General features: G+C 46.9%; 1 protein-coding gene across 4 annotated transcripts in view; it reads left to right on the top strand.

The window, feature by feature from the left end:
- Window positions 1–21,256, top strand: part of BDNF (brain derived neurotrophic factor) — a 56,720-nt gene that overhangs the window by 2,941 nt on the left and 32,523 nt on the right. Inside the window, exon 1 of one of the 4 annotated variants that reach the window (XM_068147834.1) lies at window positions 11,522–11,757. The exons of 1 other annotated variant lie outside the window; for it this stretch is intronic. Coding sequence is in view for 1 of the 3 variants with exons in the window: in XM_068147831.1 (XP_068003932.1) it covers window positions 11,755–11,757 (3 nt within the window). In the remaining 2 variants the exon portion in view is untranslated. Of the gene's footprint in view, window positions 1–11,521; window positions 11,758–12,447; window positions 12,656–21,256 lie in introns of those variants that run through there. 2 more of the 4 variants (XM_068147831.1, XM_068147833.1) reach the window with 2 other exon arrangements.

Genomic DNA, 21,256 nt, shown 5'->3' with positions numbered 1-21,256 from the left:
CCACACTTCTCCTGATGCAGCCCAGGATCTGATTGGCTTTGCGGGCTGCAAGTGCACATTGAGAGCTCATGTTGAGCTTTTTGTCCACCAGCACCCCCAAGTCTCTCTCCTCAGGGCTGCTTTCCAGCCAGTTACTGCCCAGCCTGTATTTGTGCCTGGGATTGCCTCGACCCAGATGCAGGACCCTGCACTTGCTCTTATTGAACTTCATGAGGTTGGCTTGTGCCCACCTCTCCAGCCTGTCAAGGTCCCTCTGGATGGCCTCCCTTCCCTCCAGCGTGTCTGCTGCACCACACAGCTTGGTGTCATCAGCAAACTTGCTGAGGGTGCACTCAATGCCACTGTCCATTGGTTTTGCTTGTGTTGCTCTACTCTCTGAGAATACCCTTTAGCCCAAATTACATTTTTTGAGAGAGGTTTGGTGATACAGGAAGGTGTCACATTAAGATACAGTAATTAGTAATTTACAGGTTGCTGATTGAGTTTAAATAATTAAGAAGTACTGGTATTCTATGACTTTCTCCTTACTTGCTTGTGATTAATCATTTGTTTTTCAGACTATGGTTTTCCATCTAGATTTTACTCCACGTGTTTTATTCCTTCAGAGTACTGCCACATATTTCAGATTAGTGGGGATTAGTCCCAAGCAAGGAATGTTGAAAGATTTGTGAGAAACACAAGAAAAAGATAAGCGTGAGATTATGAGAGACACCATCTTCACAGCAACTGCAACTTTAAGCCAAGAATCAAACCCACTGAAAGGCAGGGAAACCTTAGGCCAAGTTTCATTCCATTCTCAGGTAACTGCACAGACCTCAAAGATTGAAATTATTAGTGATATTCATCTTGAGTCTTCTTGACAAACAATTTGGAATTATATTGTAGTTATCTGAATCTTCACACCTTCATTCCCTGGTAGTATCTGAGTTGTCTTCTCCTCATGGAAAACAGGCTCAAAAAGTGAGTCACCCATAAAAGATCAGAAAATATTGGCATACATCATCTGCTCTTCAGTCCTGTGCTTTGTCCCAAGTGCTGGTTGATTAAAAGTCTGATTAAAGAGGGAAGGCTGGCAGCACAGCACGGCGTGACATGGGATGGATGCCACAGCAGAGGGCCCCCGGCATCGCGGGGCACACAGGTGAGGCTCCCTGCCAGCACTCGCCCAGGCACATGCAATTCCCGGCATGGCACACCCCAGCACCATGGGGATGTGGGGGGACAAGCCATGTGCTCATCTTGCTATCCAGCTCCTGTAGCTCCAGGGCTAAGTAAAGGCTCAGAAGGGGACCCAGCCACAAACAGAGAGCAGACACCAGGTGAGGAGCACAACCACTGTGGGCTCACAAGCAGTGACATCCCCTTGTCTCCATGTCCAGATGCTTACACAGCATTTAACTAACCTGATCTCTTTCCATGACAAGATGACTCATTTGGTAGATGAAGGAAAGGCTGTGGATGTTGTTTACCTAGGCTTTAGTAAAACCTTTAGCTGGACTTCAGTAAAGCCAGAGCGTTCTTCTGGGGAAATTGCGTTGGATGCTGGGTTTTAATGTTGGCTTAAAAACTGTCTGGATGGCCAAGCCCAAAGAGTGGTGATGAACAGAGCTAGATCCAGTTGGTGGCTGATAACAAGTGGTGTTCCCCAGGGCTCAGTGCTAGAGCCTGTTCAGTTTAATATCTTCAGCAATGCTCTGAACAAGGGGATCAAGGGCACCGTCAGTAAGTTTGCAGACAACAACAAGCTGGTCAGGAGTGTTGACCTGCTTCAGGGTAGGGAGGCTCTACAGAGGAATCTGGGCAGGCTGGATCAATGGACTGATGTCAGTTGTATGAGGTTCAACAAGGCCAAGTACCAGATCCTGCACCTGGGTCACAGCAACCCCATGAACACTGCAGGCTTGGGGCAGAGCGGGTGGAAAGTTGGCCTGGCAGAGAAAGACCTGGGGGGGGTGGGGTGGTGTGGTGGCCAACTAGCTGAATGTGAACCAGCATATACCCAGTTGGCTAAGAAGGCAAACAGCATCCTGGCCTGTATCAGGAATGGTGTGGCCAGCAGGAGTAGGGAAGTGATTGTGCCTCTGTACTCAGCACTGATGAGGCTGTACTTTGAGTATTTGGTTCACTTCTGGGGCCCTCACTACAAGAAGTATATTGAGGTGCTGGATCATGTTTCAAAGAAGAGCAATGAAGTGTTGAAGAGTCTAGAGCACAGTTCCTGTGAGGAATAGCTGAGGAAACTGGGATTATTTAGCCTGGAGAAAAGGAGGCTGAGGAGAAACCTCCATGAAAGGAGGTTGGAGAAAGGAGGGGATTGATCTGTTCTCCCAGATAACATGTGATAGAACAAGAAGAAATGGCCTCAGGTTGCACCAGGGGAAGTTTAGATTGTGTTTTAGGGAAAAAAATAATATTCATGGAAAAGGTTGTCAAGCATTGGAACAGGCTGCTGAGGGAAGAGGTTGAGTCACCATCCCTGGAGGGGTTGGGAAGATGCATAGATGTGGTACTTGGTGACATGGTTTAGGGGTGGATTTAGCAGTGTTTGGTGAATGGCTAGACTTGATGATCTTCAGGGTCTTTTCCAAGCAAAATGATTCCATGATTCTATCTAGAATGTCACACTTCTTCCATAAAACCTCTTCCAGTTTCCCTACCCTGGGGTGTAGGGCATGTAAATGCAGAAGAAGCACATTCAAGAGGGGATTGGACGTGGCACTTGGTGACATGGTTTAGTCATGGGGTCTGTGGTGACAGGTTGGACTTGATGATCTTTGAGGTCTCTTCCAACCTTGGTGATTCTGTGATTCTTTGCTTCTGTGACCCACAGGTGAACATTAACCTTTAAGGCAGACAGTGTGAGTCTGAGAAGACTTAAGAGCCGGAAAAATCTGTCTGCTCTTCTCTCACTCTTCTCCCAAGTCCTCTGCCTGCTTTACGTACAAACTGAACAACTAAAGTCATTCCACCACCCCCACCCCCCCCCAATTAATAACTGCTCCTTTCCAATGTTATGCTGTTAGGTGATATGAATGAGTGCACAGACTGGGTATTATGGTAACAAATATTTGAGGTGGCTCTTTTCCCAGCGTCGGAGTAACACACCCAGCGGGCACAGAGCAGTCATTACATACTTCTTAGAAAAAAAGTGTTGGGACTGCCAAATCTTGACCGGCATTATTATTGTGGGCAAACTGCTTAGAGACTGAACTGCAACATCAGAGTCATTTACTGGCAGTTTAAGTGCTCTCTGCCTCAGTTTTTCTTTCCTTTTTGTTTTTTTTTTCCTTTTCAAAATGGACATAAAAAAATGTCTCTCAAAGCCGTAAAGATTAATTTGGATTGCTGAAAGGTTCGATATCTTTGCCTGAACTGAAAGAATTTTGAGTGTGATGCTTGTAGGGATGAGGGTTATGTGCTTGTGCAGGTCCAGGGATAAGTTATTTGCATCCTTTTGTGGAAATTAGGGTTTGTGATGTGATTACCCACCAGCAATCAGACTAGTAAACTAAAATAGGACGTGATCTAACCCCTGCCAAGAGAGATAGGTTCATTAATCATCGACCCTGGAGGCGTTCAAGGGGAGATTGGACGTGGCACTTGGTGCCATGGTCTAGTCATGGGGTCTGTGTTGATAGGTTGGACTCGATGATCCTCGAGGTCCTTTCCAACCTAAGTGATACTGTGATACTGTGATACTGTGATTAAATCAAGCAGGTTTGGGTTGTGTTTTACCCACATCTCTGTAGTTGTACAATTTTCATTGGGGGGGGGAAAAAAAATCCCAATTTGCAGCTGTGCTTCAAAGTATTTATTCTGAGCTATAGGAACTGTATTGTTCTGCATTTTACCTTTGTTTCTGCAGAAAGCTGGGATGTGGTAGTTGGTGATGTTTCCATTCTGAAAGATCCTTAACATTAAACAGTTATTTAGAACCAAAAGCCTTTGCCCTAAGATACATATGGTTGCACTTAAAATGAAATCACCACTTTATGTTAGAAAATATTGTTTTCATCATAAAAGGTAAGTGTTCCCAGAAGTGTATTAAAATGCTCAGAGATACAAAAGATAAATATTGGAATTCAATCTTGGGTACCAATGTAAAAATATTTAAATACACTATAAATTCCACAGGTCCAGCGCTGTTCACTGAAGAATCTTTCAGGTTATTAAAATATTTTCTGTACAATAAGACACTAAAAGTAATCATGCAGTTTGTGTGCTGTTCAGTGTTAGAAACACTTCTAGGTATACTTGTTCAATAAAGTTCCCTGGGTCACAAACAAAAGTTACTTTGGCTCCTACGAGGAGCCATTAGAAGAGGAGAGTTCATCAGAAAAGAAAGTGGAAGAGGAAAAGCGTAGACTGCTTAGTTCAACTCCAGTAGAGGTGATGAAAGGACATATGTGGCTGAAGTGGATTAATTCACAATGACATCTTTGTATGTAGGTTGCATGTAAGGAAGGTACTGAGTCATAGATCCCATGCAGTACAACATCTTTAGGGTAAGCGGGCAGCATTACGGGGGCACTAAATGAAGTAATGGCTCATCTTTGCCATTCTAACTCCAAGTCTTGGAAAAACAAAAGGCGGTTTTGTCATCTCTGCTGGAACAGAAGACTTGCTAATTGCTGCTCAGTGGAAGTTTTGCTAATGGCCCACCTCTTTGACGGGTTATCAAGTAGAGCAAAGGAAGGATGCTGCAGCAGTACGTGGGTTGTAAATGGAACAAAACCAGACTCTATGATGCAATTAGAAAGTAGCAGTAGCAATAATATTTTTACCAACAAACCTCTAACACTGCTGAGCTTGATGTGCTTACATCAAAATTCGAAATAAGCCTCCAGCAAAATTTTACTTTAGCCTTGCCCATCTTTGGGCAGCTTGATTCTAAAAGAAAGGGATCTCAGCTCTGCCCTTCAGATTGATTAAGAGCAACAGGTTTAATTCACCTCAATAAGCAGCACATCTAAAGACATCTACTTCGGTAGGTGTGTAACTGCTCTCATTAACAGCAAAGAATGACCCTACCAGAAGTTAAGCAGCAGCCGTAGCACTACCTGAGGCAGCAACCACCCAAATCATCCTAAGACCACGCAGGTAGCCAACACCCTTTAGTTCAAACCCACACATGCAACTAAACAAAATTATTCTGTTTTTTTCTATGAACATTCATCTGTGTTTTAGCTGAAGGGTCTACCAGTAGGCTCTGAAACCTTCTCATTTGGCATCAGAGGTCTTAACCCTGAGTACCACTGTCTTCTTCAGCAGCGTATTTATGAAGTTCTCAGCCTCACTTGCCAAATTGAGATAGTGAGACCATAGTGTCTAGCAGGTTTTTTGTCCCCCAGGGTTTCATATGCATTTTGCAGTAAATGTTTTCCAAGTACCTTGTGTTAAAGGATCCTTGCAGGAATTCTTACGCAGGAGAAGCTTTATTTATTTAGGTCAACATTAGCACTGTTTCCTGGCTGTTGTGAATACTGTCTCAGGGGAGAATTTGTTTGTCATTTTAGTCAGAAAATGACAGGATAAAAATATACTGGACAGCTGAAAACATAGCTGGTGTGGGTTTTTCCAGTTAACTTGATGCAAGAGCCTGCACAGAGGTTATTATTTCACTAAATGCCCTCAGCTCAGTGGTAGCCTCACAAAAGTTTTTCTGCATTTCTACTTTCCTGTAGTGTTTTTCTCCTACATTACAATTGCCCTCTTCTTCTGTCGTCATCTCACCTTTTTCACAAAGAGAGAGAACATAGTCATATTTGAAAGAGTTCATCATATAAATGCCAGGACAATGTCAAGGGTTGCTCTTACTCAGAGCTTGCCAGCGTCCTTTAGTAATCCTCACACGATAGGTACCCACTGCTCACTCAGTGTATATCATCTCCAATATATTCTGCTCCTAACAATAACACGTTTCCATCATGCTCAATGTGGTTCAAATACACAGCTGTTACTGAGAAATCACATGGAAGCTGATAGGGTGTTTGACTGTCAAGAAGTAGATTAATAAGGTTTGGGAGAGTTTCCTTTTAAACATTAACTTAGAAAGGAACTGAAGTATGTGTTTACTTTTCATTCATAAGTACGATTAGGGCTAATCCCCCTCAGTTTTAGTAGGGTATTTCTGTACTGGAAGTGCTGGGATTCTTTCCCAACTCGGGAGTGCGCAGAACAGCCTATAAAGATGAGATGAGGTGGTGCTGTGGCTTATTTTGTTAACAGATGTGTTGTATGTTTGCTCTTTTTAAATGAAATTGAAGAATGAATCAGTGGTTGGTGTGTCCAGAAATACTTTCCCTGTGGTTACATGAAACAAGCTGTAGCCGAAAGAAAGGGTCCCTCACCACGTCAATGAATCCTGTAGTCAGGTTGCAATAGTAACAGATTACAGCTGTCAAGTTTCCTTTTTCTCCAGGTTCTGATTTCTCTCCCTATCTCTGGTTTTCTTCTAGTAAGAGATACTCAGTGGCTCATTTTGCTCAGGTCACACAGGAGAACATACATGGGCCAATAGTTTCCATTGCATTTATCTCGTCTCCCTCTTTTTTCAGCTAACCTAAACAAGTGCCACACAAGCAGGTAAGACATAGTCTGAATGGCATTTGCATCTCTGGTGGTTTGAGAAAAACAAAGCCCTTGCTCCAGAAGTTTTCATGAGACATGCCTTTTCCATAAATACAAAAAATAGTCTAAAGAAGCCTTTTTACAGTAGTTGATGGCAAATAAATACTTAATACAAAGCTCTCAGACTTGTTCTCAAACTCTGGTGTGCTGTGAAAGCAACACAGGGGGACCTAGAGCCAGTTGAAATTGCAGAGCAAAGAGTTTCCCCAGCACGAGCAAATTGGTTGTTGGCGCAATGCTGGAAGACCCTGGTTTACCTCTGTCAGCTTTGCTCCCACTCTAGCCAGCACTGTAGCCTCTATAGTACAGGACACACATCTCGAAACACCTTGGATGATAGGGACCCTGATGTTACCTTGACTTATGTCAGGTCTAGGTGTTCTTGGATGTTACACACTTGAGCCACCCTAGCATCACCCTCCTGGTTTTACCAAGCATGAACATAAAATTGGCACAACTTGTGATTCTAAAAGAAGTCAATGTGCAAAATGCCATCTGTTGATGCTGCCACTGGAGCACCCCTCCTCGAGCACTGAGCTGAGGTGGATGTGAGCCAAGGCTCTGAACTGGCTATTGGGCTCACCGCCTCAGCTCAGGGGTCTAACTCTTTTTTTCCCTACATCTTTTTTTCTGTGCATTTGGAGATGAGTCCATGCTGAGCCATTCTCTGAGGTACAAACACAGCAAGCATACTTGCTGCTGCCTGCCTACTCCAGAGGATTTCCTGGTGCTTTCAGGAGACTGAAATCTATCTGAAATGTTCTAGCACTTTAAAGGAGAACTAGGCATTGGTGGGAGGCTTGTTTAGTATCTGAGTGGGATCATGACTACGATGTTCATCTGCATGTCACCAGCATGGAATATACGCAGTTGGGAGCAGTTTGAAGATGAGTAGGCACAGAAAGAAAGGAAAACTCTTCCAGGGAGGGAGGAGGCAGAGTGAAAGACTGCTAATGCTTGCAGCATGACGATCGGGGAAAAGATGGAGATCTCAGAGTGGGGTAATCTCCAGGAGGAGGAGATCAGGCACAGAAAATCAACACTAAATGGGAGACTACCCTAAGTATGTACTGAGAGAATGGTGTTTACCCTCCAGGCAATAGCAGGGCAGGTGCCAAATCCGCCTGTTGAAGAAGCAGGAGGTTACCAGCCAAACTAGCACACAGTGACCCCGGGGGACCTTTCTTTCAAACACACCATTCAATTGCTGGCATGGGGAGAAGCTGGCAGCCTGGTTTCACACCAGCAATGATGTCATAGTTCTTATTTCAGAAGCATCTCCATAAAGCTGACAGCTACTGTTATCGTCTGATTCTGTTCAGATTGCTGATGTTTGAGGTGGGTTTCAGCGATCTCTGGAGGAACAGCCCATGCATGATAAATGTAAGGTGTCTTTTAGCGTGTGCTTAGCAGTCATCCACATGTTTTGGTAGCCTTTCAAGTACATGAAAAGGCCAATCAATTATAGCTCATTGTTTTCAGAGATTGTTTTTAAGGCAGGGAATGAAGGTTTGTGGCTCGCTTAGGATTTGGAGTTGCGGGTGGGTTGGTTCAAGGCACTGTGACTTTCTAGCAATGCTCCTGCAGTATTCTTCACATTCTTTTGTCTGAGAGAGGGGAAAATGTATGACTGATTCCCATTTAATTAGGCCTCATCTGCTAAACAGTTATGTCACTATTTACATATGAGTAGTCCGACCGAAGTCAAGTCCTACAGCTGTATACTTCATCTGGTAACAATGTAAACCCAAGATAAACAGACTTGGAACAAGAGATGTTCATTGCCTTATATGTATGAACTACCTGAATATAGCAAGTGCTGTGCTGCATCCCTCTTGCAAAAGCTAACAGCTCTCCTGTTTCAGCACCCTATATACAGATCACCTGTTTATTAGTTTTGAACCATGGACCAAACTCTGCTCACTAGTCCAGACTTTCACTGACATTTATGACTCGTTGAATGAGTAACTTTGAATCAATCGTGCCCCTCTACGGTAACCAGGAAAATAATCCTCTGCACCTACTCACATCAAGTGATTTTTCATGGCTGGGTCTCCCATGGGCCCTTCTGAAGGTAAAATCCATAGTCAGAAACAAGATGTAGGGAAAGGAAATAGCTGTAAACTCAATAGATATTTACCTTTAATGTTATTCTGCCCCCTTTCTAATGCCTTTTGTGCAGGAATCTCTCTCCCTTGTCTATCAGTGACTGTCCTTCATCATTTTTATACGTTGACTGTTGTCCCATCCTCAGCTCTGGTCCGTCAGAATGATTTGGGCCATTCTCCCACCATGTGAACTGCACAACAAGGAATAGATTGTGATTACTTTACACCACCTTCTCTTCTGCCAGATAATTTCCAGGTTCCATAGCATTCCATATTGCCCTACCAATGACCTTTTGTTCTCCCATACACTTTGGTACCATTCTCTTGATAACCATGCCTGGTTGTTGGGGGTTTTTTTCTCATTAATTATTTCATACTGAAGTGATTGAAGCAATGTGAAGCAAACTAACTTCTCAGCAAACATGTGGTTAGTTTGGTCTAACAAGAGTGAGATGGGATATCAGTTTTCACCACTGAAGGGGGTGGAGTCATGTTGTGTTATCTTCCACTGAAACATGGACAGGGAGCTTTTCTAGTTAGCTCTCTAAAGGAGTATCTTTGCTTGTGGTTCTGTCAGCATGACTTTACCTTAGTATTACTGGCAAACCCCATCAATTTGCTCTGGAAAATGCAGCTGGACAGAGCTGAAATGGTAGCGTGTCCTGTTTGCTGTGGATCTTGCTACATTAGTATCATACTGTGACCGGCAAAGGTTTCTTCAGAGTACCCCAAACTGAGACCTCCATCAGAAAATGAAAATATCTACAAATTAATGAGAAGTAGAGGAGGAACAGTGCTGTAGATAAAAAAACTTCCTTACAAGTGGTGCAGCTGTAATTACCTTCTCAACTAAAGACTGTTTGTTGAGCTATTAAATATGCCTGTAGAAATATATTAAAAAAAATTTAACTGATAATGCATCTTTATAAAATTCTCTCCATCCAAAATGACTGAGGAGGTCCCTTCCAACCCTAACAATTCTATGACTCCATTGAGTCAGAAAGCCCTAAGTCAGACTTAAGTGTGTAGTCAAAATATTAACCACGTGACTTACTAGCCAAAGTAGATATTATGTGAGTTATTTTACTCCCTTGAGGGAGAGCCAGAAGGTACTCGTTCAGCAGAATGGGAGAAAGCAGAACTCATTGCAAGACAGTTGTTGAAACATTTGTGCCTTTTTTTTTTTCTTCTTTTCTTTAATGTCATTTAAAAAGTTGTGTTCCCGACTAGTATTAACACTAACTGTCAGTATTTCCAACTGTTGGAAGAAAACTTCAGCTTCCCGACTGAAGACCAATACTTAAGGATGGGGCTCGGGTGTCAACTGATAGGATCATCTATTGGGTGCAGCTTTACATCAGCAACAGCCTTCCTGAACGGCTCTGCCTGTTGCATGTCATAGAGCAAGTACGTAATGCCGGGGAAGCGATTCAGCAGCTCTCTTCAGGGCAGCTTTCCTGGAGACCACTTGGTTTTTGTTTTCTAACACCTTGCCCCCAGGGCAGCCGAGGCAGGGAAGTACCAGCTGTACCAGTCTTAGGGCAGCATCTGCTGGTTATTGCATGGATCAACATAAATGGTTGTCATGGAAGAGGCTGCTTGCTTTGGCTCCCAAGCAGAGGTACCTGGGACTTGGGAGGCGGGGGAAACGGGCGCTCCAAAGAGAACCGACCCGTAAATGCGATTCTATCCGTCAGGAGGGAACGGGAGCAGGCAAGGAGCTGCTTCTCTTGGTCTTGGTTTTCCTCTCATGGGATGCAGCACCCACAAACTTTGGAGAGTCCAGGTTCAGTTGGCTGTAGTTCGCCTCCACAGGCAAAGAAACCTCCCCACCACCGACTCCTCCCTGCCCCCCACACACACCGCGACGGGGTTTTCAGAGCCGGCTGAGGCAGCCGCTGACAAATAAACCCGAGACAGGAGACAAAAAGCGGGGTGAGGACTTTGTGAGAATTGGCAGGAAGAATTCCGAGGCTCGACCACCTCTCTCAAAGGAAGAGACCGCACTTGTGCCCGGGCGGGTGTTTCTACACCGCAAACGGGGTGAAACAGACCGAGCGATAGAATGAATGCCGCGGGGGAACAGGCGGCTGGGACAGGGGCGATGTTGGGGCCCCGGGGGTGCTCGGCAGTGTGGGGTGGGTGGACGAGGCTGGCGGTGGGGACGGGAGGGCTAGGGGAAGGGGACGAAGAGAAGACAGGTCCCCAGGATGAATCTCACGCCCCCTTCCCTCCTCCTCCCCGGCGGCTGGGGCTCGGTGAGGGGGTGGAGGGGCAGCCCACCCCCGAGGATGCGCCTCCCTGCGAGGACAGAACAAGGAAAAGTGTGGTGGGAAGTTGCGGCGCGGGGGAAGGCAAGGGCTTCCGAGGGGAGCGTCTTGGCGACTGTGCCATGTTCCTCTTGTGGCAGGAGCTAGTATTCAACAAGTCCCTGGAGCACTTCCCGTGTGAGCGAGAGTGAGCGTGACATTTAAAAAAAGCCAAATGTTTACTTACCTGTCACCAATGCAAATCTCCAGAGCCAGCTCGTCTTGCACGACCCCAGGTGCGAGCCGGGAGGTGGAAGGAGAGCGGCCGGGAGTCAGGGCTCAGTGCACAGAGCCCGGCCGGGGAGGACTTTCCTCGGGAACTTTCTGTCCCGCTCCGGTTTCCTGGGAGGCGGCTGCGATCACGTTTTATACCGTGTTAGTTGGTAACCCCTCTCATTCATTAAGATCACGTAAGAACTCAAAGGGAAACGTGACTCTGAGCTAAGGCGTTTGCGTAAATCTATAGGTTTTTTAAACTCCCTGCTAGTTGCATTCTGTCTTCTGTAGGCACCAAGGTGGTGGAGAGTTTAAGCTTGCGGATATTGCAAAGGGTTATTAGATTCATAAGTCACACCAAGTGGTGGGCGATCCACTGAGCAAAGCAGAAGTTCTCACATGATGACTTCAAACAAGACACATTACCTTCCAGCATCTGTTGGAGAGACTGGATTTTAAGACACTTCTGTCTCAAGGACAGCAAAGAAACAATGGTGAGTATCAATAAAAAAGACTATTATGACTGGAGGTGGGGGGGGGGGAAGACAAACAACAACAACAAAAAAGCTGGAGATGTTGCTTAACGACAGTGTCTAGTATCACGGTCTGGGCTTTCTAGTAGTTAATACAGCAAAGTGTGCAGCCCGCGGAGGCCAGAGGAATTGTGCTTTATAGACAGTGTAACTTTAATTGCGGCGCTCTTTGATTTAGGGCTGCGATGCAAACACCGCGTTGGACAAACTTGGAGCTGGCGGCGACTTGGCCACAGCCGGGCGCTCGCTCCTCCCGGCTCTCTCCTGCCCTCTCTCCGAGCGGGCGCGGAAGGAGGGAGGGAGTGGGGAAGGGGGGGACACCCTCCGCGCCCCGCAGCGGAGCGAGGGCCAGGCATTGCCCCGGTGTGTGGAGGGTGGGGGGGCGTGCGGAGCGGAGCTGCCACGGCACGTGACCGCGCGGGGGCCGGGGGCGCGCAGCGGGGCGCGGCGGCGGAGCGGCGGCAGCACCCTGGACAGAGGCGGCGGGGGCAGGGGGGCGGCCCGCGGGGGGGCGGCGTTGGCCCCGCACCGCTCCGCGCTCCTGCGGGCTCGGGGAGCTGCTGTCACTTGGTACCGACTGCCCCCCCCCCCCCCTCCCTCCCCGCCACCCCCTGGTCCTTCCCCTCCCCTCCCCGCTCGCCGCCCTCTCGCCCCGCTGGAGCTGGGCGAAGTTGAATTGCTGGCGGTGCGGGCTGGAAGAGGGAAAGGAGAGGAGGGAAAAAAAAACAACAAACCAACAACAAAAAAAAACCCACAGTCTTGCAAGCTCCGGGGGCTGGTTTGACGGTGTCAACTTTGGGAAATGCCAGTGTTTATCTCTGCGATCTAGCCACTGCTCGTGGTGTTAGCTGGGACTAAGGTAAGCGGAGGGGTGAACCCCCCGGGACCCCCCCTCTCCGTGGCGCGCGGATGGGTGCCTGCTCTTCGCCTAGTTTTGTTACCTTGCTTGGCTGCCCGGGGTGTGGAGGCTAGAAAAGGTAGGAGAAGCTTTGATGAGATTGCACTACGAGTTGAGTTAAGTTGTGCCTGATTTAATCTGGGAATCTCGTCTATGTGCGTGTGCATGCTTTGGGCAGGGATGGAACTGATCTTTACCTAGATAAGCAGATGCGACGGATTTTTTTCTCCTAGCTTGCAAGTTGATTTTGCATAGCTAAAGAGATGCAGCTGAGCTCTGGCACCGTGCACAACGGATCTTACATAGATATAGAGACGCAGCTGATCTTTACCTACATGGAGATGAGCTGGTCCCCAGCTTGAGGGATCACTGATGGCCCCTCTGTGCATGCAACCTACGACTGAACGGGAAAGCCGTGCATGTATTGCTGATGATCCAATATCCGCATCTACTTTGCTATAATTAAAAAGGGGGGGGGGGGGGGGGGACGGGGGGGAGAAGGAGGAGGTGTTTGACAAGCCTGAAATCCAAACGCAGCCCCCCACCTGGAGATCATTCGGATAAGCTTTCTGCTCATCTCCCTCTCTCTAGTGCCTTCCCCCCCCCCCCGCCCGCCCTTCCGATTCTTCCTACGTAGAAATGTAGCTAATAATATTTAGTCTCCGGGCTAAAAATAAGCTCTGGAAAGTCAGCAGTTTGGCGGAGCAGCGGCGGTAGCAGCAGTGCTCGCAGGTAGAGAAGCTCTGGGGGTCTTCGGCTCTGCACGGCTACTGTGCATTCATCCTCCAGCCTCCCCACCCCGCACCACTCTACCGGGGAGGGGTGAGCTCCCGCGGAGGAGGGTCCGCACGGAGCCGCGCTGCCTCCTCCGCCCCGCTACAGCCAGCGTGCGCCTCCCCGCCCGCGGGGATCCCGGCCGCCGGGAACCACTTCTTTTCCCCGCCCCAGGGCAGCCGAGGGGCGGCCGGCTCCAATGCCCCCCACAGCTCCGCCACGGAGGGCGATCCCTGCGGCAGAGCCGGCGGCGCCTCGCGGCCAGCACCGCTGCGGCGCCGGGCCCCGCCGGGCAGGGAGCGGGAGAGAAGGGAGGGATGGATGCAAGGAGGATCCCGCGGCCCCGCCGCCCCCACCTCCCGATGGGCTCCCGCTCCGGCTCGCACGTAGCGCCGCCGAGGAGGGAAACCCCCCGGCAGGCGGGAGGGGGGGCTGGGGGCTGGCACCGCCGGGGCCGCCCGCCTGCCGCGGGGGAGGGGGCGGCATCCCCATCGCGCAGCCCCGGCGGAGCCGCCGCGCAGCTTACTGCGCGCCCCGGACGGCCCAGGCCGGGGTCCGGGCTCCCCATACTGCTGTGTCCCCTCTCGCCCCCGCCGCGGTTGCTACGGCGACCGCCTCCCCCCGGGGGGCACCGTCCTGCGGAGATGGGGCGCGGTGCCGTTGGGGGGGGTAGGGGGCGGAACGGAAGGCCGCCCTTCTGCCGCGCTTTCCGTATTCTCCCCCGCACCCCCGGGAGAGGCACGTCGTCAACAGCCCCTCCGGACGGTGCCGCTCACGGTACCGGAGCCGGGCCGGGCACCGGCGTACACGGCCAAAATGGAGGTGCCGCAGGACGGCTCCGGGGGGAGCCGCCGCGGATCTCCCACGAAAGTCGGTCACCTGGCGTCTCTTCCGCGTTAGTATCTATCGGGGAAGGGGCTTGGGGTCGGGTTTTTCCTAATGATTAAATTAAAACCGGCCTCTTCCTTTCCCGGAGATGCGCTCACCGCGGCCTGAGCTCTGCGTCGGGGCCCCCGCCCCCGGGCCCGGCGGCGCTGCTGGGTGGGAGCTGGAGGAAGGGGCCGGGCTGCACCCCGCCGCGTATTTTTCCACTTCCATTTAGAGAACTTGCGTTTGCCGGGGATACCTCTCAGGGGCCGATGAGAGACATTTCTAGGGAGTTCTAAGGCAAGGAAAAAGTAGCCCGAGAAGAGACGGGTCTTGGAAGCATCCGTCATCGGCAGGCTGGCTAGAACTCAAACACACCTAGGCTGTGTTATCACTTTCATTAAATTCGTGATGAAACCTTCTCTGACCTTTCTTTCACTTGGGAAAAAGTCAGATTGTAGGGCTAGTATTTGAATACATCTACTGTGATCTAGTGGTGATGAGCCTTACTTAAACCCATCCACTTCCCAAGATAAACGGTTCTGTTATACAGGAGGTTGCCAAGGACTGTCTATTTATAGGAGGTTTCCACTCCATGGATAATTGTGTATATTTTCCTATATTTTCATTTTACACACACTACTCTCTTACCAGCTCTTTAAAAACTTTTGGTTCCAATGCTTCCCTTTCTGCCTCTGTTGCCCTGCTTGTGTTAAATTCTACTCGTTCTCTGCAGAGACGCATGGGACGGACAGCTGCTAACAAATGACACTGGCCCATACTTGGTCACATTTGCTCATGGTGACTCATACCTTAATCTGCAAGTAGCTTTATTGATTTTAGTACCTACTATTTCTCCAAGAGCTGTCACCACTTTGGTGGTGGTTTGTCACCGCCTTTCAGCTCTTATGGTTATGATACTGTAAAATGTCCCTTCTCCTTCCAATCTCTCCATCCTGCAAAGTATGGATATATGGCAGTCTTTCTTCCTCAGTTTTTGTAGTTTTCCTTTTATTTTACCTGAGTCTATGAGTGTTGTCTTCAGTGCTTTGGTGGCTGTCAGATGTCCATGTCCAGCATGAGATGTTTGTTTTTAATGTGGTACTTGATGTAGGCATGGTCTTTCTTCAAGTTTGTAGTTCTCTGCATCTTTCCATTTCGATGACCACTTGATTTTCAAGATATTTCAGTGATCTATTTCAAAGGGTCTGATAGTCCTCACTTTATTTTTGGTGGCCACCATTCACAGATATGTATGCTGGAGGATGACATCTAGCATTTCATTCATCTGAGGGGACTGGATGCACACATTTGCCTTTATAAGTCCTTTATTTTGTTTCTTTGTCACACCTATATTATTGAGCTCTCAGAAATGTCCAAAGAAAATGCAGGCTGGCTGCCATTTAGCAACCATACATTGCTTCCTAAATACAGTGGCATTCGATTGCCCTGCCATGAGAAATTCTGGAAAGGTGGATGAATCCTGTGGGACACATTTTCCTCGGAGCTGTAAAGTCTTAGCATGAATCACTGTAGTAAATCACCGCTGAGCACTTGAAGATGTAGCTGCTAGAATTTTTTAATCAGATACACAAACAGAGCATCCATAAGATTTCAGGAGATCTAGTTCATTCCTCTAGCAAAAAATAGTCACATCAAGTTCTGTAAGCAGCAGCTGTAAGAAACAGTGCCTCTCAAAGTTGGTGAAATCAGGAGGTTCCCTAGACCTGGGAAAAAAAGTAGCACAAGGTAAAATACATACGGATAGCTGCGAAATCCCTCCCCTTTGAGCTAACGTTGGATTGGGGCTAAGAATCTGGGGCTAGCAAAACCAGACTTGTCAAAGTGACCCTTAAAATGGAGCTGATGGCTTTGGAGGCATGAAGAACTAGAAAGAGCGAGCAGAGACATGCAGGACTAGTTTTGTAATCCTTGTTGTCATTCATGGCCATCAAGTTCAGCTAGTGATAAGGACCACAGTATATGGACAGATGATACATAAAAGCCCACTAACACTCGTATGTCTGGAAGTAAGAGTTTGAAACAAGCATGAGTATCCCATGTTTCCCTCATGTTTGGGTTTCCAGCCATTTTTACGCCTCCTTTCAGTCTCTCTCCCACCACGTCTGTAGGAATACTAAAATGCCCTGGCAGGGAAGTGTCAGGGGACGTCCCACAGTACCCAGGGTGCATGATGAGCAGTTTCACATGCAAACCGCTCGCCAACTCCAGTGAATCCCTACACCCACACACCAGTGAGGTGCAGGGCAGAGCACCGACATCTCCCATTAACTCAAAATATCTCTGAGACATAATCTTGCAAAATTATAGCCAGGAAAACATACCAACTGACATGGAGTTCACATAACAACTACCCACCCATTTCATTATTTCACAAATGTGTGATTCGTGCTTGTGAGCTGTCACCGTTAACATTTCCATCTGCCTCAATATTGCTTCTATTCTTAGTTGCTGTGTGATAGATGTAGGTGTATGAAAAAGATTTTTTTTCCCCCCTCCCTGTCTCATGAAACAAAACAAATGAAAGCCACATATATGTATCCATGTGTTTCATGAAGGCAGCAAGAAACACAGAATTCAAAGAATCACCGTGGTTGGAAAAGACCTCTGAGATCATCAAATCCAAGTTATCTAACTCTTTCAGGGCCACTACTACATTGTACCTTGAGCACCATATCTAGACAGCTTTTAAATACATCCAGGCATGGTGATTCAACCCCTTTCCCGGGCAGGCTGTTCCAGACTTTGAGAACCCTTCTGGTATAAAAGTTTTTCCTAATACCTAACCTAAATCTCCCTTGGTGTACCTTGATGTAATTTCTTCCTGTCCTATCAGTTGTGACTTGTGAGAAGAGACCAACATCCATCTCTCCATAACCTCCTTTTAGATAGTTGTAGAGAGCAATAAGGTTTCCTCTCAGCCTTCTTTGCTTTAGACTAAACAAGCCCAGCTGCCTCAGCTGCCTCTCATAAGACCTGTTCTCCAGACCCTTCACTAGCTTCATTGTCCAATCTCTGGACCTGTTCTGGTGGTCTTAACAGAGGCACCAACTGCTCAACACAGGCACCATAGTGGCAATCCCATTGTTAGATGTAGAGATGGAGTAAGAAGTACATATCTGTGGCCTCTCAGTGCTTTCAGAACATGTGCTCAATGGGGAAAACCATAAATAAGTCAAAATCTAACCGCAAAAGTACAACATTGCTTTGATCTCCTTTTGAACATGCATTTTGAGACCTGTTTTCCTAATCACGTAAGTACGAGAGTAATTTTACTTATCACATAATCCTAATTGGTCTTTTCCTAAGGCAATCTCAAAGGGAAAGTAGCTGTGGCACACTTCAGTATTCAAAGGATTGGGTCCTCCACTGTAGATATTTCCAGATGGGGAGCTTTCAAGGTACTCATCACTTGGACGAACAAAAAGCTTTGCGCAGCACAGGCAACATTTGCATTTCCCAGTGACTCTGTGCTAAACCTGGCTTTGATGGGATACCTGGAGAAGTGAAGAGACATTTGACAACAACTTCCAGCAAAAGTGAAGCCTGTCTCCAGTGGCTTTGTTCCTGTTGCCATTTGAACTTGATGGCAGAGCGCAAACTCATAGCCTCCTGATGAAAAATGTCCCCTGAAGTCGCTAATGGATGTGACGTGATTTTTCACCCCTGCTACAGCTTGATGCTTCCCAGGAAGGCAGGGATTAGCCAGGTCTGCTCTGTGGCGTAAGCTGGGCTGCAGGGGTTTGGCCTTGGCTCTTTTCTTGGTTAGTGTAGAGCGTCGGGGCCTGGCTGTTAGCCACAGAACCAGCTCTGCTGTTGGTAAGTAGTTTCCCCACAGTCCCAGGCTGTTGTATGCTCTCCTGTGGGGAATCATAGCCGCGGGATTGTAATGGACCATGGTCTTGCCAATAGTGGCCAAGTGTATACTTTCTCTACCTTTTTTGTGGTCTGGTCTGTCTGCCTTTTTTTTTCCTTCCCAAAATAGCCTACAAAACCCCAATTTAACAAGCGTAAACTGTACACTCTGGCCTCCAATTTATTTTGACATTTGGCAAGAATGATTATGCAACATGTTCGTTAAGTCATAACATTTTCACTACTTTCCCATTTCAGGTCCTTATTGATTGTAGCACATGTGAAAATAATGAACTTATTCATTCTCCAAATGGACAGTAGACCCCAAACCTCCCAAGAAAGTGCATTTTTTAATGGATGCAATGTAGGCAGAGACTTTTAAAGCCCTATATCTCACCTGACTGTAAAAACCAGAATAGAGTAGAGTAGAATAGAATAGAATAGAATAGAATAGAATAGAATAGAATAGAATAGAATAGAATAGAATAGAATAGAATAGAATTAACATGTTGGAAGAGACCTTTGAGGTCATCAAGTCCAACCTATCATCCAACACTATCTAATCAACTAAACCATGGCACCAAGCATCCCATCCAGTCGCTTCCTAAACACCTCCAGTAATGGTGACTCCACCACCTCCCTGGGCAGCCCATTCCAATGGCCAATGGCTCTTTCTATGAAGAACTTCCTCCTAACATCCAGCCTAAACCTCCCCTGGTGCAGCTTGAGACTGTGTCCTCTTGTTCTGGTGCTGATTGCCTGGGAGGAGAGACCAACCCCCACCTGCTACAACCTCCCTTCAGGTAGTTGTAGACAGCAATAAGGTCTCCCCTGAGCCTTCTCTTCTCCAGGCTAAGCAACCCCAGCTCCCTCAGCCTCTCTTCACAAGTCTGTGCTCCAACCCCCTCCCCAACTTTGTTGCCCTTCTCTGGACATGTTCCAGTAAGTCAACATCTTTCCTAAACTGAGGGGCCCAGAACTGGACACAGGACTCAAGGTGTGGCCTAACCAGTGCTGAGTCCAGGGACAGAATGACCTCCTTGCTCCTGCTAGCCACACTGTTCCTGATACAGGCCAGAATGCCATTGGCCTTCTTGGCCACCTGGGCACACTGCTAGCTCATGTTCAGCCTACTATCATCTCTGAAAGGAGTGAAGAAGGGTTTATCATCCAGTAATATTTTTATAGAGTTGCACAGCTAAGGAGGGAGATTTCCTTAGATAAACTGCTTTTCTTCTTCTTAAATAAAACCCCTTCCTTCTGATGAGCCTTTGTGGGACTCAGGAATAATGCAGTAAACAGGGATGGTAATAGATAATTAGATGGACCAGCAAAAAAACACTATGAAAGGGGGGCTGGTAGCACAAGGATTACAGAAGGTGTGTGGGCATTTTGACATCCAGAAAACATTATAGATCTGGTCTCAGTTACCTCAGTCTCATGATGATAATTAAGAAATGTGGGTGTAGAAAAGCTCTTTGCATGGTTTGGTTGGATTATTGCCGCAGTTCAAAACACAATTGGCACAGACACCCACATTGGACATGATTGCCCTTTGATGAGGCAGATACTGACTTTTTAAAGCTGACAAAGTTAAAATTATGTCTAAAGTTTATGGGGCCACAAGCTTCTGCTGAGACTCCATTATTATAACAAATGGTAAAATACAAGCTGAAGTAGCTGAAAAAAACCAAAAAGTTAAGGCATGTTGAGGAGGAAGGGAACCTGACAGTGGCAAAGCTTTGGGATTAACTCTTCTCATCTGTTTGGCAAGAGAATTTGGGCACTGTCCACGGGATGTGCTTGGTACTCATGGTCTTACATCCTCTTTAAAGACAAACTGCAGGGAAGACCAGTGAGCCAGGTTCCTTACCTACAAAGTCCAGTGGCTATACAGCTTGTGTATTGTATGGCAGATCATTCCACTTCTTTTACCTTCATTTGGTCTTTAACAATACAGAGATGTTACCAAACTCCCCTCTGAGCACAGAATAAACAGAATAATACCTTAAGTAGAAGAAATTATGTTCAAGCTTCTTTATAAGTAGAAAAATATCATAAATAAGAAAATAAATTATGTTCAGTCTTCTTAATAAGTAGAATATTGTTTTTCAAGAAACATTTGGGAATAGTAAGAGAATGATGGGCACTGTTCATGTGTAAGACAGGGCATAAGAGTATGGCTTAACATACTCTTGCACTGTGTTATTCTCATATTAGGGACGCTAAAACCTGCATAGCTATGGAAATGTCAAAGTATTCACTTCAGCCCTGATCCTGCATTTAGGTTTCTTTATTCTTTTCCTTAAAACCACAGCAATGGAAGAAGGTTGTATGATGATTGGTTATTCTGCATCTATCACTTAGCTTCCATTCACATTTTCCCTGAGGAACCAGAAAAAGGCCAAATATTAACACTGCAGACAGAGTTGCAGAAGTATTTGGCATTTCAAAATTCCCCTTCTCCCCCCAATACTTTCAACACAAACTCAGTTCCACATTGTTTTTGCAGAGTGTTCAAAGAGGCTTTCAGTATTTCCCTCTAAAGCTATCATTAGAAGTCTGACAATGACATTTGATAAAATACTCAGATTCGACCCAAAATGTATTATGAAAAGACAATGCATTTCAGGAAAGCAGGTGGTAACCAAAAGAAGGAGGGGGGAGAAGAGGGGGAAAGAAGGCAATCCATTTTCTAACAGCAGACACCTTTTGAAACCTGACCAACTCTATTGGGAATGGGATGCAGTGAGAGTCATGAGCAGGGGTCAAGAGACTGGAGCTGCTTAGGTGGATAGTTGCCTCTGTCAAATACATGTTCATTCACATCTGCCAAAAGTTTGTAAAACCATCTGAGATGACATTTGGCTGAATTTTGTAAACAGGTATCTGGTAAAACAGTATTGGGCAGGAAAACAGGAACCCTAGCAGGCTTTAAGCCATAGTAAATTCTGGGTTAGGAATTTTCCAGTGGATGGTGATACATCCCCATCCCTGGAGATATTCAAACCGAGGTTCAACAGGGCTCTGGGCAAGCTGATCTAG

Source organism: Melanerpes formicivorus, unplaced genomic scaffold, assembly GCF_026170545.1.
Source record: "Melanerpes formicivorus ecotype bairdi unplaced genomic scaffold, bMelFor1.0.p_v2 SCAF_16, whole genome shotgun sequence".
NCBI classification, from domain to species: Eukaryota; Metazoa; Chordata; class Aves; order Piciformes; family Picidae; genus Melanerpes; species Melanerpes formicivorus.
Note: the sequence above shows the minus strand (reverse complement) of the source record. Positions and strands in the feature narration are given on the sequence as shown.